The sequence below is a fragment of the Theropithecus gelada genome, chromosome 6 (assembly GCF_003255815.1).
Source record: "Theropithecus gelada isolate Dixy chromosome 6, Tgel_1.0, whole genome shotgun sequence".
In the NCBI taxonomy this organism is placed as follows: domain Eukaryota; kingdom Metazoa; phylum Chordata; class Mammalia; order Primates; family Cercopithecidae; genus Theropithecus; species Theropithecus gelada.
The window spans coordinates 35678670-35705177 of NC_037673.1; the positions used below are offsets into that span (position 1 = coordinate 35678670).

Here is a 26508-nt window from a genome sequence, read left to right on the forward strand (position 1 = left end):
GTGAGCTGAGATTGCGCCACTGCACTCCAGCCTGGGTGACAGAGCAAGACTCTGTCTCAAAAAAAAAAAATTTTTTTTTCATCAAATTTATTGATCTTTTTTTTTTTAAAGTCCCAGCTTTTGGTGTTGTTGATTTTCTCTGCTATTCTCCCATTTTCAGTTTCATTGGTTTCTGATCTAATTTTCTTTAAGCATTTTGTAGTGAGGGGGTTACTTCTCTTTTTAAAAATTTTTAAAATAAGTTTTTGTTTTAAATTGATACATAAGTGTCCGTATTTATGGGGTACAATATGTTTCAATACATACACACTTTTTTTTTTTTTGAGACAGAGTCTCGCTCTGTCACCCAGGCTGGAGTACAATGGCGTGATCTTTGCTCACTGCAAGCTCCAACTCCTGGGTTCAAGCCATTCTCCTGCCTCAGCCTCCTGAGTAGCTAGGACTATAGGTGCCCACCACCACGCCTGGCTAACTTTTTTGTATTTTTAGTAGAGACAGGGTTTCACTGTGTTCGCCAGGGTAGTCTCGATCTCCTGACCTCGTGATCCGCCTGCCTCGACCTCCCAAAGTGCTGGGATTACAGGCGTGAGCCACCACGCCTGGCCTATAATTACTTTTAAACATAAGAAAAAGTAATGTGGAAACTAAAGTACACATATTTATTTTAAAACATTTATTTTGTCATATTTGCTAATACATTGATAGGGAACAAAGAACGCCTGAATCTACTTAAAAGAATGTTAATCTCAAATTAAGTAAAATATACAAATAATCAGCAAAATTCTTATTAACTTGTAGAAATGTAGTTTATTTCATGCAAAGCTACATTCTTTCCTATATTTTAACAGCTAATCAAATGAACATTTCAAAAAATTCATTACATCACAATAAATTAAAATACTACAAAGGAACTTCAAGTCAATGAATTTATCAAAACCAAACTGAGAGAACACTATGCATAGATAAGGCCAAAGTTACTAATTTGCTTATAGGTAGCACTTTGCAGCTTTTTCCAAATACACATTTGAAAATGTAGTGAGAATCTACAGAGAAAAAGGTAGTTTAATTTACAACCCAATGATCAGACAATAAAACATTTGTCATTACATATCAGGTAGCAATGGCTGACTAAAGATAAATTTGGCATCATGCACCAAAAATGACCACAGTAACATTTTGAAAAATTATGATCATATGCACATTTGAAAAGATTTTCTATTTCACCTAATCAACTGAATTAGATAAAGGCAAAATAACAAGTATTTTATTAATGCAATGCAGAAATTAGGTTTTTGGTATATTAATTATTTGCCTGCGTATTGGTATATGTAAAAAAATCACTGAAGGGATGTAGGAGTATTTCAAGCTCACACTGGACTACTGAACTTTAGAATACTGTCCTAAGGAAATAGGTCTGGGCAGAACTTATTTGAGATAGATTTTAAAACTATTTAAAAGCAATACTACAATTAGTTACTTACAAAAGCATTTATAAAAATTAAATATCAGAAAGTGAGAACATCAATATTAGAGCTCTGTTGTATCATTCAATGTTACAATTTATAAATACATATTATAGTGATTTAAAACACAGGTCCACATATTTTCTACCTTCTAAAATAAGAAAAATCCTACAACTTGTTTTCAAAATATGAACAAAAACAAATCCATTGGATTGCTTTTAAAAAATAAATACAGTTTCTCCCCTACAACTTGGTATACTAAGCAGGGAAGATACTTGCCAGCATTGTTGAGACATACAGTTCCAAATTAGTTGGCTAATAACATTTATGTCAATATCAACTCTAAATGGTGTTGCAGTTTAAATAAATTATTTTACCCTACATATGTCTGCAATAGTAAATCATTCTTTCTACTCTTTTGAACTAAGTACAGTAAAATTCTTTCACAAAATTTGAGATCAAGATAATCACAAAAGGAAATATTTTCAGTGAAAAAAGGTTAATTTTTCCCAAGGAGTGTGTAAAAAGCAAACATCTTTTAGGATATTGATGAGAAGAGGAACATGCCAATATTCTTGCTTTATTAACAGATTTAAAAATTACAGTAAGCCCTCAATTGATCTCAATGGACCAATCTTTTGAAAATAGAAATAAAATTTTAGTTAAACCAGGTTGGGTACGGAAGGAATCAGAGGAGTGGACATGTTCCTGCTACAGTGGGAAGTAAGACAGAGCAGAACTACGGCCTGCCCTACTGGAGGAAATGGCTCCTAGCGCCTGATCTCCAGGAGTCGGGAAAGGGGAAAGAAAACATTGTCTGGTCTTCCAAGTCTCTGGGCAAAAAGTTACTGAGTTGGAAAGAAGTACCTCATACAGATGGGAATTCATATTTTAGAAGGCCTTCTGTAACCTTCTTCTGTTGTTTCAACTCTCCTAAGAAAAGTTTTGATGATGTATGTTATTTATTAATTCCTTTTCATAAAAAGATGTCTCAATAATCTAAATAAATCCTAAATTTTGGGGGGAAATCTATTTTTATGTAAAAATATTACACTGAAAATAATTTATTTACTGATGTGTCCAAGTTAGTGACCTAAAAGATACACTGAGCCAGCATACTTTACATTTGTATTCAGATGTTGCTTAGTTGTCTAGCAAAATCTATTTGACTACTTTAGGTACAATATTGCTATTTCAAGTAGTGGGATTTGTAGTCAGACTGGTTCCTTCTAAGTGTACTACTCATCAAAAACAACTCTGTACACAAAACAGAAGGAAAATCTTTCAGCAGATTAAAAGTCATACTATATAAACATAGGCCTCAGAAAGGAAGAAAGGTATAAAGGAATGAGAGAAGACATAAGAAAAGAAAGACAAAATCCTAAATCCACTTACTTCTTAACATTCAGAATTTAATACAATCCATTACATTTTATGATTCAAGTATGCTAAGATTTTTCAGGGACATATTTTTTTGCTTAGCGCAAATATACTTGTAATTTTTAGGCATGGTCCACTCAAATCACAAGTAAGAAACTCACCTTATTAAACAAGTGAATTATAATATGGGGAGTTTATTTTTTCTCTAATATGGTAATCAGCACACCATCAAGAACATTCCCTAAACCTATTAATGCTATAAAGAATGAGGTTTGTAACTGAACGTAAATTAAATTTCTCTATTAATATGCTAAAATATACTTTAAAAAAAAACCACACACATTCCTATGCTAATTTAATTTGGGCATACATCCAGTTTAATTTCAGAACCGATCATCTAATCAAATAGTAGTCCAAAAAAGTCAACTGGCAGAATGTTTTTTTGAATTTCTGGATTGTCAAATTTTCTGATTCTTTATAGAGGGAAAATCCTTGAATCTTTTGATTTAGTTCTTACCATTTTTGTGAAATGAGTGCCTCTTATGCAATGAGATTATTCAAAAGCCCTTGTATTCATTTGGTAAGAGAGCAAATTTTAATAATTAAACTTATACTTTCTTTTGTTTTTTACAAAAATGTTCTATTGATAACAAGTTATTTATGTTGTAAAAGAAGTTAATAAGTAATTTAGAGGTGATTCATTACATTAATAGATTGTTATTATTTTCTGAAATAGTTATTCTGAATTACTGGCTTACTGAATATTCTTACCTAACAACAATTTAAATAATAATTTGGAAATTTTTAAACAAATACTTACTATCAAGTAACAAAGTCATCAAAAATTACCAGAAATAATTCTTTAAGAAATGTACTTTGCATGTAAAGTATGTGCATTTAGTAGTCCTATTTTGCAGTAGATGTCATTATATTTCAGTAAGCTTCTCGAAAGAGAAAACTTGTACCACTACAGTTTTTTACACAAGGTGGTTTGACAAATATTAACTTGGTTCCCCAGCAATAAACTCAGTCTTCCGGGTCAAGTCATTGCCTTCTGAACTCAAATTTATCCAACAAAATAACATTTTTATATGATTGTAAATAACATTCTGTAAGACAAATTCTGCTTAAAAAGTTGAATACTCTGAATCACTGAAACAACCAAATATTATTTTAAATATAGCTTGAAAGTCATAAAGGAATCTATACTGTTTGTGAAGTGTATGCATGTATATACTTCAATTATTATAACCATAAAAAATTTAATACTAAAGAAAAGTGGTAACATTACCTTATACATTCCTACCAATTTATCTTAGGGCATTATAAACGTTAGTTATAAAAGTAATTGGCGAATTTCTTTTCTTTTCTGCTTCTGTTTCAACAACAGCATTTTAATTTCATTACAAAACCTGAAGAGAAACATTATATTTAAGAAATTATTTCAAAGTAAACCCAAAGACTAAATAAAACAACACTAGTTTCACAGGACTTTTGATGAATTAGTCCAAAAAGCATTTTTGCTTTAGGGACTTGTAAGCTTTTCTGTAATAAGAAGAAACTGGACCCCTTTCTTGGATGACCATTTTCCCCATCCAATACCTTCAAGTATCACTAGGAAAAATAGCACAGTTATAAACTCCAGTAAGTAAACACCAACTCAACTTCCTCACAATAGCTTTGTAAGGTAGATCAGCTGGTAAATAGCAAGTATCATCTGCACTCTGCAAATGAAGGTGCAAAATGAAGCACTTGAGGCACTGAAGAGCTACGTGATTTGCCCAAGGTATTCAATTAGTCAATCATGAAATTACAAAGAGCATCAAAGTATCTCTGCTCCTGGCTTATTGCTCTCTGGTCACACTTCACATGAAAAGACTGTACGTATGTGTTCTTCAGTGTAGTCTATATGACCTTCAATTCAGAGCAAGTCTATCCACTGATAATTATTTTAAAAAGAATCTAATCTCAAAGATCGTAAAAACCCAAAGATCAAAATTTTCAGATAATGAAGATGATGCTCTATTCCTTTCAATATCTGCATAGAGCTGTGTTTTTAAAAAACTTACATGATAATATTCATTAAAAAGAAAAAAAAATTTAAATTTATGTCTTGGGGAAAGATTAACTTCAAGTTAGGGGAACCATATAATTCATTTTCAAACTGGGATACTTGAGGGTGAAAGTAATCACTAGTAATAAACAGGATACGAGGTGTTATACTGAGACTGTATTAGGCAAGCTGAAGTATGGTCACCCAATGTAGCATGGATTCAGTAAGAGTTGCAAATATTCTAGGGACATAAGAAAACTCTCTGCAAGCATGCTGCGATCAAATATGTTCACTTTTCAATAAAACACTAGTGCTTTAAAATATAATACATAAATTTAGCTTAAACACAAAGGTTAAAACAATCTATTTAGTAAGAATGTTTAACCAACAAGTTATTACACATTTCCATTCTAATATAGTTTGGTTTTCTATAAATCACAATGTATCAGTAATAACAGTAAATTGACTCACTTTTTACCTTTGAATAACCAATTTTTTTCTCAAAAAGTATGAACAGGTACCTTTAAATATTAAAGGATTTTGTTGGATTCTTTGACTACTAAAAAGAAAAAAACACTATTTTCCATTAACGCCTAGGATTTATCCTTGAATGGCATGATCAACATTTAAATCAATAGGTTAAATGATAAATGTGAACATAGTTTTCTGAAATGAAAATCTTTTATAAAGCAATACCAGAAGCATAAAAAAATCCAGTTACTACAAAGACTGAAGGAATACTATTATCACCTGATTACAGTACACATGCTAAATACACAGACACGCATCAGTTGAAGTATAATCTTAATCTTATACATGCAAAAATCCCCACTAGTTTGCAAACAGATTTGAAAAAGCACTTTTTACATTCAGTTATGTCTAGAAGTAAGCCTTGTTTTAAGACATGAGTTTTATGAATACAGTTATTATTTGAGGTCTCCATTCACTTACATTTCTTTGGGAAATACAGGTTGAATATATTTTTTAGAAGTAACAAAACGTAAGTCACAATAATCAAACTGTATATAATGTTATTTAGTATGACTTATGGCTTCCTTGAATCTTTAAAATAACTCTCCTGAAAAAAAAATTAATCTGAAACAAACTGAACTGCATGTTCTTAACATATGTTGATCTTTTTTAAAATCCTTCCACTGTAACTGTACTTCTAAGGCAGATGCTTAGGAAATGATATGTAATAAATCTTGTTGGAAAAGGTGATACTCTATTCAATGCACATTAAACTATTAATCCTAAGATATAATTAATTCTCAGTGTCTTTTTTGTTATCTTGACACTTTTCACTGAGTATAGAGGAAATTCTAGGGTACACAGATGTTCATCAAGACTGAACTGATGTGTTGACCTTGGTTAGTGGTCCCACAAACTTTTTCAGACTTTAAACATCATTAAATATATCACTGCGAGACATCGAGAGATATCGTCCACCAGGCTGATACCTAAAAAGGGAACATAAAGAAATGATCTGAGGCATCAAAAATAATAAAGGAAAAGAAGAAAACAAGAATACATTAAAAGGGGGTGGCCACATAATTTGTAAGTATTGTAAAATCTAGTCAGTAGCTGAAAGCAGAAACTCACCCTCCAAGTATATTATCCAAAAGGACTTAATTATAAATCAACCAGCAACTGTTTTAGACCCTAGTATATATGCATGACAGAGTGAGAGATGTAAAAAGAAGGGGCGGGGGATGTAAGACACATCTGGGAGATTAATCAATTCAATAACCACTCTCAATTGATGCATATAAATATAACCTAGGTTTTTACTGCATAGAGGCAATACTGTAGTAAACATTTCTGTGCACATGATATTTTGCTTTTATTTAATTATGTCCTCATAGGATAATGGCTAAAAGTACAGACTTTAGCCAGAATACTGGAATTTGAATGCCTAACTTGCCATTTACAAGTTGTGTGACTCTAGGCAGCTTACTGAGCCTCTCTGGATTTAAATTCAACTGAATTTGCAACCATACAATTACAATATTTTTGTTAAAGGGCTTAGAATAGTGTCTGGCATCTAGACACTCCTATGCAGCAGTTACTAAATATGATAAATTTCACAAATGGGACAATCAGAAACAGGCATATAAATATTGTTGTGATCCTTTGCTATATATTTCAATTATTCTTTCTTATTTATAATTCCACTAGTATTGTATGAAGATAACAATTTTAGTTACCATTACTGGATGATATAATTTTAAAAATATAAAAGCATTAGAAAGTCTAAAAAGGTATCAAAAGTTACTTCATTTTTTATTATTAGTGAAAATGAACATTTTCCTTTACTTATCACTTGTTTACTTTTACCTTTACTTACTTATTTTCAACCTTGTCAAGTCAATGTATTATTAAAATTGTAGAGGAATGCTACAGCTAAAATGTCACATCCAGAACTTACCTTCCTGATTCAGATTCAAGAGGATCATCAGTGAATGTTTCTGCATTAAAATCCAAAGGTTCTGCATCTTGGAGAAGTTCTATCCGGTCCCTTTCAGTCCTGTTATTAGCCCTGGTATATTTGAATGCAGCTGCAAAGGAAGTGGGAAAAAATGTCTACTTCCCTATTGTCTATTAATTTATGGGTCACAGTCTATGGAGGTACAGAAAGAAAAATCAAAATTCCAAGGAATCTGAATTTTCATTGTGAAGATAAAGAACATAAGAAAAGATAACTACATGGTTCCTTAAAATCAGATTAAAATTATAAGCAGTATAATAGAATATAGCAAGGAAAAGTTCTCTAGCCTTGTAGTTAGCTAAGAAGCTCTCTAAGCTCAGAAGCAGATACAGTGCAAACATTTCATTAGTGTAACTCAGAATTAACATTTAACTACGGTATCACAATGGTGAAACTGTTCATTAACAAAAGTAGTTTGAGTTAGTTTTACAGTAAACCTCACTTCTTGGCTAGGACTTTAAGGTGTAATCAGCTCAAACTCTTAAAAAAGGTGTGAGTCTTTTTACCGTAAGGCAAGAGTATGGGTAGCACTAGCCAATAGAAAGAGAATGCAAGCCGATATTTAATTAGAAATTTTCTAGTAGCTATATTAAAAAGTAAAAAGAAACAAGTGAAATTAATTTTAATACATTTAAACACAATATATCCAAAATATTATCATTTCAACATGTTCCAAGTGCTCAATAGCTGCATGTGGCTAATGATTATCATACCAGACAGTAGATAAAGAAAACTAACTTTCCTTTCTCTATGTGGAGAGGGATTTCTTTATAAACAAACCAAATTTTCACAATGTTGTTCAGAGGAGTCCAAGTAAATTTACAACAGCTTTATGATATAGTTCTTTCTGAAAACTTAATGCAAGCCAATTATATCATATTTACATTTTTGTAAGCTTGGACTTTGTCCTAAATGCAAGTCTCTTCATCTTTTCTGTCACTCATTCAGCAAATTGCAATTGCCCAATACATGCTAGATTCTCTCTAATTCATCATCCTATGGCTTTGTGATTTCTCCTCTCTTAAGCATTCTCCTGTCTTGCCAGATTTTTCCATTCTGTAAACTTCCTTCTACTCTGTGGTAAGCAAGCGTCCAAATCCCTTTACAGAATCCTATTTCCCAGTTTTAACTAAAGCTTCAGCCCTTTCCTATTTATTCTACCGTAAAGTCCTTCAAATAAATCCTTTTCTTTTCATCTCCAAGACAACTGCCTTATTTTAGGCCCTAATTATTTCTTGACTGCATTACCCAACAGTCTCTGAAATGGTTTCTATATCTCACTTCCCTAAGAATTATGCTTTATACTGCCATTAAATTCATCTTTCTAAACCAAAAATCTTATCATACTTCTTCCCAGATTGAAACCTTACCTTTAGGTCAAAATCCAAACTTTTTTTTCTTTTGTTTTTGAGATGGAGTCTTGCTCTGTTGCCCAGGTTGGAGTTCAGTGACATGATCTTGGCTCACTACAACTTCCGCCTCCTGGGTTCAAGCAATTCTCCCATTTCAGCCTCCTGAGTAGCTGGGATTACAGGTGCGTACCACCATGCCCAGCTACTTTTTGTATTTTTAGTAGAGACGGCGTTTCACCATGTTGGCCTCGAACTCCTAACCTCAGGTGATCCACCCACCTCAGCCTCACAGGCATGAGCCACAGTGCCTGGCCCCAAATCCAAACACTGGAGAATGACAATATCTGTTCCTCAACTACCTCTGTGGCCCCCTCTCTTATTAGCCTCACCATGCTTAGGCTTTAGTTACAGAGAAAAACATACATTTTCCCAAAGGTTCTCTCATGCCACAATGTCCCGCACTTAGTCTCCCTTCTAATTAAAATACCCTTCACCTGGCTAAGTACTATTCATTCTTAAATACTCAGCTAAACATGTCCTTATTACAGAAATATTTCTTCATTATAAAAACTCTTTCCTAAGATAGGCCCTCTTTTTCCATTCCCCAAGCTGAATTCCTTCTGCATCAGGTGTGCATCCTTCCATCAGAGCTGTCATGAGAAATCTACAATATCATACACAGCCTAATTAAAATATTTTTAATATTTCTATTTAGCTCTTTTGTATAGTTTCCATCTCTCCGGTGAAATTCTATCCTATCTGTTCATGCACATTGTCCAAGCTTTCCATCAGATCATTTAACATACCAATAGGTTACTTTAAAGTCACTGCACTGTCTGATAATTTCAACATTTGAGCCACCTCTGGGTCTGGTATATTCACTATTTTATGTTTTGAAAATGGCTTATATTATTTTACTTTCTTGTATATCTCATAATTTTGGGTTAAAAGCCAGACATTATGTGTAAAAGAAGGAAAAGATGGAAAGAAATCATAGTTTTATGCCCGGAATGGGCACACCTCTTCCATTAGATCATCACTGTTGAGGTCTGCACTCAACCTATAGTTGATCTGAGTTTGGATTTGGTTGTTGCTTTAGTTTCCCTAAGTCCCTACAGACTTCACATTTCTCTAGTAATGAAATCCTATGACCTTGTACTTAGTAGGGCCTCAAGTGTCAGATGGTTTCTCTCAGAATTCTTTTTCCACTCTCAGATTTCAGTAGTTCCTGCATGGATATGGATATGAAACAGAGGGAGTCTTCTCCATGTTTCTATTCCTCCTCCAACAATTGACTACTATTGCTTGGTACTCAGTGCGAAACTTGCAGCTGAGTGGGTGAGAGTGCTCAGTTTTTCTCCTCCATCCTCTGTGCACTGAAGCCTCGGCAATCTTACATCTCTCCAGAAACAACCTCTTTCTTCTATTCAGCTCAAGGTTCTAGGAAAAGTTGGTTTCCTAGCACCTCCTAAATAGCTTCTGCCTCATGTCAGTGTGGGTCAGTGACACAGGAAGGTTTCCAAACCCAACCTGGTGGCAGATGGCTTCTGTCTGGTATCAGTCCCTCACTCAATTATGAGCATCCTGAGGACAAGAAGCATACCTTCTTTGTATTGCTGTATACCTGGGAATATGCCTAACTTATAGGGGTCAGTCAATAAATTATTATAAAAATGATCAAATAACCTACATCAATTAATAGGAAAGAAAATCATCAAGGTAAATAGTAGAAATAAACACCTGCCTAGAACATACCTGGGATAAGTGCTTACATTATTTAGGGTTAGTATACTTAAAACTATTTATTTGATGCCCCAGTTTCTCGTTTCCCTACCAGAGTACATATTTGAGCTTCCCCTTCCTTCTATATACTGAGGAATGCGAGGAAAAAAAAAAAAAGTCACTGCAAATACACATTCATAATTCTACAAAGGCATTTCTGGATGAGTATTCTAACACTCAATCTTTATGCAAGCAAGCATAAAGAAACAATTTCCAAGTCAACTAGAAGATAAACTACTTACAACGGTTGGTATTAACATCTGAGAAGTTTGACTCTTTGGGGTCAGTATGAATATTTCTGTTCCTAGTGGAATCTTCTCTATTGTGTCCATAACGTTCTTTCCATTCCTAGAAAAGAAGCGAAAATAAATATACAATAAGAGAACATAATAAGAGAACAGAAAATAATCCATTAATGTCAAGAGATTACATATGCAATGTAATATAATTTATTTTCATCAGAAATTCATTAGTAATCAATATAATTATAATCATATGTCAATGTTTTTATTTTTATATGATTTATTGAAGTCACAGTCTCTATAAATTTTAACTTCTACAAATGACAGAGACATTTTTGCTAACTTTGATTGTTATTCATCTATCTAAAATGTAAAACAATGTTACTACAAGCTTACTTAGACCATGCAAAAGTTATAAGAACCCATAATGACTAATAGATGTTAACAAAATTTTTTTTCACTCAAATAAACTACAAATATTAGAGAGCTAAAAAGTCAACAGCTAAAGCTGTATACAAACATAATTAGTCTATGACTCACGCGGCACTGTGAGTCATCTTAAATGTAGTAAAACCATATTAACTGGATTCTACTCATTAAATTCTTCGAATTGAAAGGGACATTAGAAGTCACCTAATGCAACTTTCCATGCAGTGCAGGGTCTCATTCTAAAATATCCTTGCCAGATGCTTTTTGGCTCTCTGACTAGATAGCATGTAATTTTCTATGTCTGAGAAGCCTATTGCAATTCTGGTAAATCGTGTAATTTAGAAATTCTCATAGAGAAGAAAAATCTATCTCTAGTAACTTCTACTCTTTGGTTCTAGTTCTGCCTTCTAAAATAAATAAGATACACATATATGAAGATACACAAAGACAACTACTAGTTAGTCTTTGCTTTGCCAGTATATACACCTATTTGTTAAAAATATGTGGTAATTATAATTAGATTTTACTCATTTTTTGCCTTTTCACTTTCTAGGAGGTTAGTTTGCCTCAGAAAATGGAGGCTTAAAGAAAAATTAAGGAGGAATAAAATTAGTATCACAGCACCAAAAAAAAGAGAAACAATTTTAAAGCAATTAAAACCACTTTAATAGCAAGAACACACAAATTTATTTATTCATTCATTCAACAAATATTCATGGAGCACCTACTTTAGGCAAGAAGCTGCTCAATGCCAAACATGAAGTAATGTATTACTAATGACTTTTAGAACAGGTCTGTCAGGATACTTAGTGTATATACCTGAAAGTATTAAAATTCCCTTTCTTTAAAAATATCTTATAACATTTTCCCACTTTTTTTTTGTCTTTAGCTAATTATTCCAAATTAGTAAGATTCTTAAGAAATATTTCAAATTAATCTTCAGATTACAGAAATTAATACTGTACTTACTCTTCTTCGATTTTCGCCTTCTTCTTGCCTTTGCCTTTTTCTCTTCTCTAAAGACAGAAAAATGATCTCAAATATGGCATAACATGGTTTAATTAGACATAGTGTAACTGAAGTAAAGATATTGGGCTATGACTGATATTTCTTTTAAATTATCACAAAATCAAATGTTATACGTTATTGCTGGAAAGAATTTGAGAGGTTACCTCACTCAATAGTGAATGCCTTCTGTATTTTTCTTGCAGATGGCCCTGTAGTCTCTGTTTAAATAACTTTAGTGAACAAAGAGTTCTTTCTCACAATGACCTGAAATTTGTTTCTCTGTAAATTCTATTCTCTTTCATTCCTATCTTCTAAGTTAAGTTCATATTTCTCTTCTTTCTGTAGGAGTGGTTTTCTTTGTTACTCTCTTTAGGTTACAAACATGATGTTTTCACTTTTTTCCCACAGGATATGCTCTACAGACTCATAATTCTAGCTGTCCTTCTCTAAATACCTTCTAATTTATCAGTCTTATTCTTAAAAATCTTACCCAGGACTGGATGTGCTATGCCATATGAGGTCTAATAGGAGAGCATGTGAAGGCTACACTAACTTACTTTGGAGCTGCAATATATTTTGGCTTACATTCAACCCATAATCACACAAAAGCCCCAGATTCAAGTGGGGAGAATGTCTAAGAACCAACGTCCCAAAAGTCAACTTTTTTTCCCTCCATGCTACCATCACTTTGAACATCAGTAAATTTAATACACTCAGTTTTGTGATTTGATTCTACCAGAGTGCCATGCATTGTAACAGGCTGTTAATGATCATCACATTCTAAAAAAGTAGCCTTTGCTTGAATGATTTCCCATGCAGTATCAAACTGATGATTCTTTAAATTAATGAGCTTTATAACTGTACAGAGTTTGGCAATTATGTTTCAAGGTAAACATGAAAATGATTCCAAGACCAAACAAGGGTGTTATCTAGCTGCAGACATACTAATAATTTAAGCTTCAGAATTTCTTAAAGACAGATAAAACAATTATTTATGTTTTCAAATTATTTTTGCTAGGAAGGCTACATGTACATTTTTAGCTATAAATTTGCATTAATTGATAATTTCTTAGGATAGATTAAAAATTATTCACAAACTATACAAATATTAATTTTGTATGCTGAGTCTTAGCATTTAGTATTTTCCCTTCATTTATTTTAAAAGACAAATCTTACCTTTTCTGATTAATTCTTTTCCTTCATTAACTAAGTCTGATGTCATATCATCATCTCCCATAAACTGCTGGAAACCAAGCAGATTCAAACAACGGGTTCCCAAACTAATAAAAGCAGGTTTTTAAAAAAGACAACCATTATTTCACATTGTAAATATTTAGATGAATTATTCTTTAGCATTGTCACTCCAAAAGAAGACTATGCTTCATTATCTGTTATCATATAGTTATCTATAGTCACATCTGACATGCCTCAAGAAGTACCACTTATCTCCCTTTCTAAGAAGTGTATGCCCTGTACTTCACTGATTAGGGTATGCACTATATTCAGGTTTCTTATAGATGTCAATTAAGTCAAGTTATCAGCATACCTTCAGAAAACAATTACACCAAGATGGTAAAATGATAACTATAATATTTTAAGAGCAATTTTTTCCCTCTGATCTAGTTAACTATTTAAATAGCTTTTATATACTACAAATTGATTACTATATCTTATCTGAAGCCTACTACCTTATATCTTATTTGCTATTTACTTTAAATTTGATTGTTGTACAAGATGAGAATACTGGAAATATGGAACACAAGGAAGGAAACGATAGGTGAATAGGCAGGATTAATATTTGTTTAAGATCCAACCATACATCAGATAATTTACAGATGCCTTCTTATTTAATTTTTACTATCATTCTAAGAGATAAATATCACTTTACAGGTAAGAAAACAGGCCTAAGGGGTTAAATACTTTGCTAAAGATCCCTTAATAAATGACAGACTTAGAATTTAAATCCCAGACAAAACAAAAACCAAGCGGTTCTTTTATTATATTAGTTCTCAAACTTTTTCAATGATGTACTTCTTCACAGAGAGGGAGGAAAAGGGAAGAGAAAGTGGTGAAGGAGAGAGAGAGAGACGAAGGGAAAACAGGAAAGCAATTTAGAAAAAGTGAAGCTCTCCATTCCATTTTGCAGGAAAAATGTGTAAATATCTAGCTAATCCATAACATATCTACTTGTTTCATTCATATAAAAAATGTTTATTATGTATTACCATTGGGTAAAATTAGGGTTTTGCAGATGATTATGTTAATTCTCTGACTTCAAACATTTCCTTACCATCTTCCTATCCTTGTGAGAGTACTATACTCCAGGAGGAGAAGCTCAGAATTAGATCACTGTCTCTGGGAAGGTTTTATCTTTGTCGAAAGTGTCAGGAAACAACATTACGCTCTCTAGGCAGGTAAGTCTGAATATTCACTCTGGGTGTGGCTGCATTGCTAATAGCATGGGAATTAGACTAATTCTGGCAGCATTTCAAATGAAAATGAACTTATCAAGTCAACCTATCATTGAAATGTCAGTAAGGCATTGCTTTGGGTGTTCTATAACAGAACATCTATTCTGTGAGTTAATCTGAAAATTTACTTTTTTTCCCCTTAAAGACAAAATGGCACTCAAAGTTTATCCTGATTAGAAAGACACTTTTAATGATTATATTTAAGTTTAACAATTTTCCTTTCTCTAGACATAGTGATTCCTTATAGCTAAGATTTTATAGTTGACAGAGCATTATTCTGCCCCATATCACTTGATCCATATAACCATCTAACAAGGTAAGAAGAAATGCTAATCTTGCCAACATAACTGCTAACATTAAAAAAATTTATATATTACAAGTTCTTAATGTTCCACTTTATTAACTTTTCAAATGATTAAGCACATAATAAAAACATAGTTTTAGGCACACAAAGTGTGACTAGACTCTTCTTTTAATACATCATTTTCACACTGTAGATCTGTTACTGTCTTCTCCACCTAAAGAAAACACTCAAAATATTAGATTCGCTATCAGTTCATATTAAAAGTATTATTTTAAGGGAGGAGAACACCCCTCATATTGTCTTATGCCCTATTTCTGCCTATAAAGAAAGAAGAAGTAAAAACTAAAGGGCAGAAATGGAATCCACTGACAGATAGCCCAGCACCACGCCCTGGGACTGGTAGTTAAACATCAGCCCCTGGCCTAACTGCTTGTGTTATCTATAGATTTCAGACATTGTATGGAAAAGCATCGTGAAAATCTCTGTCCTGTTCTGTTCCGTTCAGTGCATACAGTCCCCAGTCACGTACTCCCTGCTTGTTCAGTCATCACAACCCTCACGCAGATCCCCTTAGAGTTGTAAGCCCTTAAAAGGGACAAGAATTGCTCACTCGGGGAGCTCGGTTTTTGGAGACGTGAGTCCACCGATGCTCCCAGCTGAATAAAGCCCTTTCCTTCTACAACTCGGTGTCTGAGGGGTTCTTGTCTGCGGCTCGTCCTGCTACAATTTGAAGTTATAATCTTTTAGTTATTTTACTTATGAGAAAGTAAAATATATTTTTAAAAATTCAATAGAGAATGTATTTTAAACAATATCTGTTTACTCATTACTGTAATGTTAGTAGATAAAATGGTATTGGAAGATTTAAATAAAGTAAGTAGATAAAATTTATTTTTCTCAGAAGAGTAAGCAATGAACATTTTTAAGTGTTTTTGAAAAAGTGGTATTTTGGGTATGTCATGGAGCACTTAAGCAATGAAAGAGGGCAGAGTACAGGATGAGGAGGCCTGACATATAAAAAGAAGGAAAGACAGATGCTAGAAGCCAAGTACACCTATCCTTTAAACCCTTTTGAATCTCACTCCTGCCTAGATTCTACCATTCATTCTAATTCCATGAAAAGAGCATTCCATGTGCTTTCTGACACAGGAGAAAATTTCTCCTCTAGTCTTAATGTACAGCTTGATTACAATTGGTCCTCAACTGACCCTTTGTTCTGGCCATGGTCTGAAGCATCTAGACACCCAGCAATAATGATTGGAAAGCTCCAAGGCTAATTTATGTCATTAGAAAAAAGCTGGACAGAAGGGTGTTTTGCAGGCTATGCTAGCTGTCAGTGTCAAAGGCCAGGACTTAAGAGTTAACACTCTGTAATTAATCCTATCATTTTTTAGCCTAAATAGAATAATGTTAAAATAATATTATTTATTATAATAGAATAATAACTCTACCTCTTTCTTCTTTAAATTTTTTAGAGGGAGAATAGCACCTGATCACTCCAGTAGTTCCTTTGAACTATCCCCAGCTTCTCCAAAGCCACAATAAAACAAATTGAAACTCAATCAGTAAACATTGAAAAGAGTTTTAAAGAGAAAGGATATCCAGATTTAAGAGCAAAAGAAAAAATAATGTTAAGTTTCTTACCTAAAATAAGTAGCAATGCAGAGAATTACCACCAACATAGGATAATATATATAGAATCCATCTGCAATAAAGGATAAAACTTTCATGGAACCCATAATCTGAAGAGCAAGAAAAAAGTAAGTTAAATTGGAATAGCTCTATAATTTCCATTCCTTTCCTTCATTAGAAAATTTGCCTATAACCAGTCATGCCAATCCATTTGAACTTTTTAAAAAGTAGAAGAAAAGCAGTAAATGGACTTATTTTTTAAAATCTGCTTTTTATTGAGGTTTTCTCTTAAGGAAAATTAATGTAATTATTACTCAAAATTATCATATACATTGACTATAAATATAAAGTTAATATTAGTATAGGTCAGTTCTTTTGATACTGCTCAGTTAGACAACCTATATGAACCAAAAAACATTTTTATCATAAAAGAAGCAAAATCACTTTTATCTAGTCAATAGTAATACATATACAATCTTTAAGAGAAAATTTTACCAGTAACACTATAGAACTTTTCTGCTGGCATTAAAAGAAATTTCACAATAACAGCAACTCATATAGATAGTGAAACTAAGGAATTCCATTTTCTGACCATACTTACAGATGTGTAAGCAGTTGGCTGAGTATTCTTGTGAGAGATAGATGAATCCATATGGGTCAAACCCAAGAAATTAAGACATAAAGGAGGTGTCAAACGGCAAAATAGCCTGCAACAAACATTTAAAAATATGTATATAAAAAGTAAAGCAGCAAAACACATTTTATATTATACTGAGATGTATTAAAAACATTTCAGATAATTATAGCTAAAATTTTCATCTATTTGCTTTATATATACATTGAATTCTTAATGTGACCTGCCCTCACTTACTTGGGAGGTATTCTGAAGATTGCCACATCAATGCCTACATGACTACAGCCTCAAACTCCTTGCTTTTATGGTTTCTGCCATTGCTTTATCCCCACAAATTGTGGAGTGCCTTTCCATGCATCTCCTACAACTAAGTCATCCGTAAAATCCATCTCACAGCATGACAAGGACAGTAACATCCTCAAGGTGAATTGTATTCAGTACATAAAAGAACTGAAGTTGTATCAACATATGTCATTCTGACAAGCACAGACATAAAGTTGTTCAATTCTATCCAAATAAAAAGAATGCCTTACAAACCCACTTGGATAATTGGGGCTGGGGAGAATAAAGTGTGGGTATGAATAAAAAAAAACATAATATGAGAGAATTCTTTTGTGGTGACAGAACTGTTCTGAATCTTGATTGTGTTGGTGCCTACAGGAATCCATACACACACACACACACACATGAATGAAGGATTAAAAAAATGGTGAGAACTAAAGTCTGTAGTATATAGTTAACAGTAATGTTTTACTCTCATTTCCCGGTTTTGATATCACTGGGGGTAGAGTGAAGGTTACATAGGACTTTTTGTACTATATTTGCAACTTCCTGTGAGTCCATAATTATTTGAAAAACAACAAAAAAGATGCTTAAAAATACTTTAGATGTCAACTCCTCTACAAAATTATCTAAGTTCATCCTTTATAAATACCTCATTTAACAATAAGAACAACTAACAGATTGTACAATCTCACCCAACTTGAAGATATCTCTCTAAATCCTCTCTAAATTCCTCAGGAAAATTGTTCTTGTTGGTTTTCTCAGTCCTCCTCAACTCAGTGACAGACCACTGAATCTTAGGACACCAGCTAGGTCTGACTTAGTCTCTAAATTCTCCATTGTTTCTACTACTTGCTAATCTCTGGTTGGTAAATCCAGGCTCACTAAGTATGTTTCTTCTGCCTTCTAGCCTAACCCAGCACACCTACTTTAACCTTAAAACTCAAGCAGGAGTTAGCTGGCAATCAACAAACATCAATTTAATATTTAAACCTAATCAATTAGCTGATAGAAATATAGATGTTAGCGGAACACCTGTAAGCAAAAATAAAAGATCTATAAGAATACACTCATTGATGACATTTCTCTTGTTTCTAAACATAATCCGACTTACATGCCACTGAAAAGAAGGCTATAAGCATCAGTCTGGTGATGTGAAGCCAAGTAATAATAGTTAAATACACGAATCCTGAACACAGTAGAATAAACACAGATACTCAGGAAGAAGATGGAAAGGAAGCAAGCAATCTGGAAAAAAACAAAAACAAAGCAGTTTGTTTAAAACAAACAGACTTTAGCACTTAACAATTACAAGCATTATCCTTCATTTTTTTTTTTTCTTTTTTTTTGAGACGGAGTCTCGGCCCTGTAGCCCAGGCTGGAGTGCAGTGGTGCAAACTCGGCTCACTGAAACCTCTACCTTCTGGGTTCAAGTGATTCTCCTGCCTCAGCCTCCTGAGTAGCTGGGATTACAGGCATGTGCCACCATGCCCGGCTAATTTTTGTATTTTTAGTAGAGACAGAGTTTCACCATGTTTGCCATGCTGGTCTCAAAGATCCACCCGCCTCTGTCTCCCAAAGAGCTGGGATTACAGCCACCACGCCCAGTCTAGCCTCCATTTCTAACATTTATTGATGCTCTATAATTGAAATACAGTAATAGAGAATTTTTAAATCACCCATTAAGATTATGAAAAAACCTACATTTCAAACTGTTTAACATCCTAGATCCAAAAGTTTCGAATCTACCTTCTAATGTGAGCATGTTTTCCCATTCCCTTGGCAACTCCTCACATGAGGCCTACAAGTTATGTAGCTTTACTGGCATAAATATAATCAAAGTATTCCCAGGGCCAAGTGTGATGGTTCACGTCTATAATCCCAGCACTTTGGGAGGCTGAAGCAGGAGGATCACTTGAGTGCAAGAGTTCCAGACCAGCCTGGGCAACATGGCAAACCCTGACTCTACAAAAAAATACAAAAATTAGCAGGGGATGGTGGTGCATGGCTGTAGGCCCAGCTACCTGGGAGGCTAAAGTGAGAGGATCTCTTGAGCCTGGAAAATCGAGGCTGCAGTGAGCCATGTTCACGCCACCACACTCCAACTTGGGTGACACAGCAACATTCTGCCTCCAAAAAAAAAAAAAAAAAAAAGATTCTCAGATTTTTGCACTACCTTGCAACTTTTCATCTCTCCTCAAATAGTTATTAGTTTCTATAGTGTGGGTAAAATAATGAAGCACATTTCTGGAAGTATGAATAACAACACTGCAGAAAACTTCATGGCTTTCATTTTTACTAGAAGAAATACATGGAGGAAATAGTTAAGGATTATACTACGAAGTGACATCTATTTACGACAGACACAAAATAAACTGACCTCGATATAAATATAATTATATGTTTTTTCTGCCAGCTGTATGAAGACCGCAAAGAGGGATAAGACAGGAGTAGTGCTAAAGAATGTGCACTCTGACCACACAACAATCACGGAGAAGATGGACAGAACCACAGCAAGTATCTTGTAAAACCATGGTCGCAAAAGACATTCCCAGTACCATTCTAGAAGATAAAAGAAAAAAATGATTAGGAAAACTATAAAAGAGTAATGGGGTATTTACATTGTTTCAAAATATCTCCCAATAAGATACTTAATTTCAAAGAGAAAAACAACAATTTAATGGCAGAGAAACCAGGCAGATACCACCCTAACCAGATGATCACCCATGATGGGACAAACTGACATCGTGTGCCTCCTGTTGTGATGTACTGATAGGAACATGACATTGCTGCTGTGGTATTCTTACGAAAAATGCAGAACCTGCATCTAATTTTAAAGAAACATCAAATTCAGGGACATTCAACAAAAAACTGGCCTATACCCCCAAAAACATTTTCTGATATATCATAAAACACAAAGACTGAGAAACTGTGTCAGATGAGAGGAAACTAAGGAGACATAACAACTGAATGTGATGCATGATCTGGGATTTTTTACAAAAAATATTATTGGGATAATTATAGCAAAATCTGAATAAGGTCTGTAAATAATAGTACAGTATAAATATTAATTTTTTATTTTGATGGCTGTATTTGCCTATGTAAGAAAATATCTTTATTTTTAGAAAGTATACACAGAAACATTTAGGAACAAGGAGGCATCATGTCTGGATACAACTCTAAAATAGTAAGAAAAAATACATACAGATAAAGCAAATCAATATGGCAAAATGTTAACATTGGAGAGCCTAGTTGAAGGGTATATGGGAATATTTTGTACTGTTTTGTTTTATCTTATTTTGTTTTGAGACAGAGTCTTGCTCTGTTGCCCAGGCTGGAGTGCAGTGGTGTGATCTCGGCTCACTGCAACCTCTGACTCCAGGGTTCAAGCAGTTCTCCTGCTTCAGCCTCCCAAATAGCTGGAACTACAGGCGAGTGCCACCACGCCCAGCTAATTTTTTGTATTTTTATTAGATGCGAGCTACCACGCCCAGCTAATTTTTTGTATTTTTAGTAGAGATGGTGTTTCACTGTGTTAGGCAGGATGGTCTCGATCTCCTGACCTCGTGATCCACCCACCTTAGCCTCCCAAAGTGTTAGGATTATAGGTGTAAGCCACCACACTCAGCACCATTTTGGTTTTAAGTCTGAATTTAGGTATAAAGAAAAATTTAAAAAAGAAAGCTCAATAAATTAAAAAGCTGTATTTTTACTTCATTTATTGAATAGTTGAGCTTCTGGTTCACTGTAATTCTTTACAACTTTCCTCTTATCATAATTCCTAGTGATTTCAATACCCACATAAATGATTCCCCTTTCAATACCCTTGTCTCTCATTCCCTTGACCTCCTCTCTAATGAACTTTCCCTCCATCCTACCTCAATTACTTGTTGCTACAGTGATGCTTAAACCTTTTATTATCAGCATCTCCAGCCCTTCCATATAATCGCATTCCAGCATCCATGTCTCCAAACAATACCTTCATCTAGTACAGTATTTCAACTCCACTGACTGGCCATAGCTGGACGAAAAATCAATTTATTCTATCACATTTCTACTGTTATTTAACACTTTGATGCCCTTCCTTCCTCATGCAGCTCAGATTCCAGTCTTTGAGGACAGTATCACACTTACTTTGCCCCATTTTGCTCCACTGTACCTGTTAAGCTAAACCACACCTAGTTAAATCCAACTCCCTGGCTACTCTGAGCCTGCATCCACACAGCTGCACACTGCAGGAGAAAGACACCCAACCTCGTTGACTGGCCTCACTTTAAATTGTTAATCACTAGCTTCAAGTGGGTCCTCAGTATTGTCTCGCTAGCCTACTATAATTCGCCAATCTTCTCCGATGCCCACTCTGCTAGGTAACTATTTTGCACCTTCTCTTCCCTCCTCAAATCTCTAAAATCTCCTCTTCTATACTTACTCTCCACATTTCATTGAGAAAACAAAGCGATCAGAGGAGAATTTTCCCAAGTTTCTACCACTACAACTTCTCAGCTAGTTACATCTGTGCCTTACCTCCACCATTCTCTTCATTGTTCACTATTTCCTACCTCATCTCTACTAGTCAGGAACATTGTCCTAGAAATTCTCTATTGTCTTACCAAATTCTCATTTTTTTCTTTTTTTCTTTTATTTGAGACCAAGTCTCACTCTGTTGCCAGACTGGAGTGCAGTGGCACAATCTCGGCTCACTGCAACCTCCGCCTCCCGGGTTCAAGCGATTCTCCTGCCTCAGCCTCCCAAGTAGCTGGGACTACAGGCATGTGCCACCATGCCCAGCTAATTTTCGTATTTTTAGTAGAGAAGGGTTTTCACCATGTTGGCCAGGATGGTCTCAATCTCTTGACCTTGTGATCTGCCCGCCTCGGCCTCCCAGAGTGCTGGGATTACAGGTGTGAACCACCGTGCCTGGCCTCAAATTCCATTATATCATTTACTAATTACATGTGATAATTTCTCTTGACTATGCCCCCAATCCTCTGTCAGCTACTACCCCTTTCATCTGTTCCCTTTTATAAGGAAAACATTGTTAAGAGTTTTCTAGTCTGTCTCCAATTGCTCCTCTTCCTATTTCTTTTAAATTTCAGTCAGGTTTCTTTATCCTCTCCCCTCACTTCTCTAAAATCCAATGGTGAAGTCTTAATATTTATGATCCTTAATCTATGTGCAACATTTGAAAAGGTACTTTATATACTCTCTTCCTCAAAACACTTCATTGTCCTAATTTTCCTGTCTCACTGGCCCCTCCTTTTCTAATCTTTTCTGCCGGTTACTTCTCATCCACCTAATCTCTAAATTCTGGAATGCCTCAGACTTGGTCCTCAGACTTTTCTCTTTTCTCTATCTCAATACTTCTTTATTGATTTTACCCTGACCCCATGGTTCACTATACATTGATGGTACTCTAATTCATATCTGTAGTTCAGACTTCTCCCTTGAATTTCAATTTCTATAATCAACTGCCTATTCAGCATCTTTACGCCTTTATATGTTTATTGTCTGTTTTCCTCACTCCACAAGGGTAGGAATTTCTGTCTTTTTAAATTGATATGTAGGCCGGGCGCGGTGGCTCAAGCCTGTAATCCCAGCACTTTGGGAGGCCGAGACGGGCGGATCACAAGGTCAGGAGATCGAGACCATCCTGGCTGACACGGTGAAACCCCGTCTCTACTAAAAAATACAAAAAACTAGCCGGGCGAGGTGGCGGGCGCCTGTAGTCCCAGCTACTCGGGAGGCTGAGGCAGGAGAATGGCGCAAACCCGGGAGGCGGAGCTTGCAGTGAGCCGAGATCTGGCCACTGCACTCCAGCCTGGGCAGCAGAGCGGGACTCCGTCTCAAAAAAAAAAAAAATAAATAAATAAATAAATAAATAAATTGATATGTACCAAGCTACCAAGCACCCAACAATACATAGCACTAATGTACCCAAATATTTGTTGAATGAATGAAAACAGATACCACATCATTCCTTCATTTAATTACGAAGCATTTTTGTTAAAGTTTTCTGAGATGTTTGTTATAGCCATTAAGTCTTCATACTGAAAACCAAACATGCAAAGGAGAATCAAGTGAATATAACCATTTATTTGAATAAATAAGGTAAATAGAAGTTTTAATACTATGACACTTTTGTACTTGCATTAAGTTTCTTCACACTAAATTTGACAACACTTGAAGGGACTGCCATAAATTATCAAAAAGGAGAAAAATGATAACTACAGAGTATAGGTTTTATAATAAGACTAATAAATGTAAATAATCAAAGAGGACTATTTAGGGGAATATTTCAGTAGTATGTCAAGACTGAAGAAGAGACTCAAGCTTGTGATGTAAAATTACTTACAATTCTAACTATTTTAAGTACAGTCATGTGTCACATAACAACATTCCAGTCAATGATGGACTGCATATACAATGGTGATCCCATAAAATTACAATACTGCATTTTTACTATTATCTTTTCTATGTTTATATACACAAATACTTACCACTGTGCTACAACTGCCTACATTATTCAGTACAGTGACATACTGTATAGGTTTGTAGCCTAGAAGTAATAAGCCATACCATATTGCCTACATGTGTAGTGGGCTATACCATCTAGGTTTAGTATGTACCCTATGATGCACATGCAATGATGAAATTGCCTAACAACACATTTCTCAGAGTAATCCCAGTCATTAAGCAATACATAATTGTATACATTATGCATTATACAAAATATGCTTGATGTATACATTTTTTTATAGAATTTTAATTATTTGTGAAGTAACAGTGGAAACTAATGATTACATGTTATATGATAAGTAAAACACTTATTTTGGGGAAATGTTACCAGATACTTAATATCACATGGTACAAAATTTTGCATTGGTGAAAACACATAATTTTTTTCTACAGACAACTTTTCATCATTACAGTTTGAAATTTATATTAAATTACATACCAAATGTAGGATTATAAAAATATTGGATAAATCGATTTTCTGGCTCTGGAGATTGAAAGGTGTGAACAAACTGACGAGTAGCACTAGTTTCATTTTTTGCTACATCTTCTAGATAAAATGCTTGTTCCAAAAGAATCTGCCATTGTACTTGAGTTCGACGGTGTCTCTGAACTGAATAAATCACCTAAAAAAGAGAATGGGGGTAGACCTGGCAGTGTTCTGATCCAACAGTGGTTCAGTTCTCCACTAGGGAGCATGTTTTGATTGTCACAACAACGGGAAAGTGCTAGGGCATTTACTGGGTCAGGCTGAGAATATTAAGGTTCTAAAATGATGTAACAGTTTTATATAATGTAACAGTTATGCTCAGTGAAGAATTCTCCCTCCTCAAATGCCAATAGTACCCCTGCTGGTATACACAGAGATAAAATATTTCAAAGAATAATAAGGACAGGATGAAAGGAAGTTCCAATACACATTCACTAAACATTCCTTTTATATGAGCAATGATTATAAGTCTAATTAAAATCATCATTAAGTAAAATACTTACAATTAACAAAGTTACCTGTTTATGCAGTTTTACCAGACTTTTTTCACTTGGGTAAATATTATGCTTTTCATCAAAATCTTCATAATCATCCATGTTTCTCCCCATTTTTTCCTGATACTCTGTAGGGCACTAAAAAAAAAAAAAGAAAAAAAAAAGTAGACTTTTAAAAATCTTAATTGTAAAAAGATAAAAATTTATTTTTATTAAAAATCTTTCATTCTTGAGCAGTTCTAATTTTTTCAAAAACATCTTCCTACTTTATTGTCATCTCTAGTTAGACTTCATCTGCTGATATTTTCTTGAAAATGTCTTAAAAGGTGTACTGAGTTTCTTCTCACCTCTATAATATTAATCTTTGTGTTCATATATACTAGATAGATATAGATGGCTATAGGCAGGGGAACTTACCTACAGGAAGCAACTAGTATTTGAGAGGATTATTCTAAGTAGGATAAATTATTTTTCTAGCTAAAGAATGAAGCAAAATCATGACAAATCCAAGATGCTGAATTTTTGAAAGGCATAGCACAGAGAAATAAATACATGAATTTAAAGTCATCTTCTATACTACTATTCATTTATTACCTATATGAACTTGGGCAACTTAGTTAACCTCTCTTAGTAGTTCTCAAAAAGTAGCAAATGTGAGATAAATAGTTAGAAAAGTGATTCCAATGAATATTATCTTAGCCAAACAGAACACTAGGCAAGAATCAGTATAACAGATTTAAAATATAGGAAAATAAATATTTCTATCATTCTGTGGGTTTAGAAGACAGTTGGGGAACTGCAAATAACCATTTTTGGAAGTATATAAATACCACTAATTCAATACCAATGCATCAAAACCTTAACTATATGGTTTACTAAATACCTATGCTAACATCACTCATTTTATGATATATGTCATGAATATATTAATGAAAATATTTGTAAAATAACGTGTAGGTAGCTGATTGTAAGATATTACTGAGGCTTTAGTTTATTTTTACAGGAGATATGCCTTTAGTGAACATATACAATGACAGTTTAAAGGTTTATTTCCATCATTGTCATGACAATCCTTATATATTAGTCAACCTCTATCTCCATATTTCAACAGAAAGTACTGCCAATAATTAGTGTTAAACTTGCAGTAATTAAAAAAAAATTCAAAGTACAAATGGTATTTGGTTAATATTTCTATGAAAATGAGTTTAAGACCTCAGCTATAGGCTGTTTTCATACTTTTCTGGTACTTTTAGTATAATATATAAGTGTGTATTTCAAAAGGAAACAGATAAAATGATTTCATTACCTTTTTAAGTATTGTATCAACACATTTTCTCAATGGGTGATTATATTTGATGCTTTCATTCACTTTACGAACCTCCTATAAAAACAGTAAAATAAATAAACATATTTCGATTTCTACAGATCACATATTCCAAATGAGAATGCATTAAGTACTATATATTTTCTCACAAGTTCAACTTCAACACA

The 26508-nt window shown here is 34.0% G+C and overlaps 1 protein-coding gene across 1 annotated transcript in view; it reads right to left on the reverse strand.

Annotated features, from left to right (window-relative positions):
• Nucleotides 1-645: 645 nt before the first annotated feature.
• LMBRD2 (LMBR1 domain containing 2) overlaps nucleotides 646-26508 on the reverse strand; it is a 61694-nt gene continuing 35831 nt past the window's right edge. The window contains exons 7-18 of the mRNA XM_025387216.1: nucleotides 26324-26398; nucleotides 25042-25155; nucleotides 24476-24659; nucleotides 19901-20082; nucleotides 18635-18768; nucleotides 17206-17311; nucleotides 16617-16714; nucleotides 13374-13477; nucleotides 12159-12205; nucleotides 10761-10866; nucleotides 7325-7454; nucleotides 646-6356 (exon numbers count right to left, since the gene is read on the reverse strand). Of these exons, the coding sequence (XP_025243001.1) occupies nucleotides 6296-6356; nucleotides 7325-7454; nucleotides 10761-10866; nucleotides 12159-12205; nucleotides 13374-13477; nucleotides 16617-16714; nucleotides 17206-17311; nucleotides 18635-18768; nucleotides 19901-20082; nucleotides 24476-24659; nucleotides 25042-25155; nucleotides 26324-26398 (1341 nt within the window). The 3' untranslated portion in view covers nucleotides 646-6295. The remainder of the gene's footprint in view (nucleotides 6357-7324; nucleotides 7455-10760; nucleotides 10867-12158; nucleotides 12206-13373; nucleotides 13478-16616; nucleotides 16715-17205; nucleotides 17312-18634; nucleotides 18769-19900; nucleotides 20083-24475; nucleotides 24660-25041; nucleotides 25156-26323; nucleotides 26399-26508) is intronic.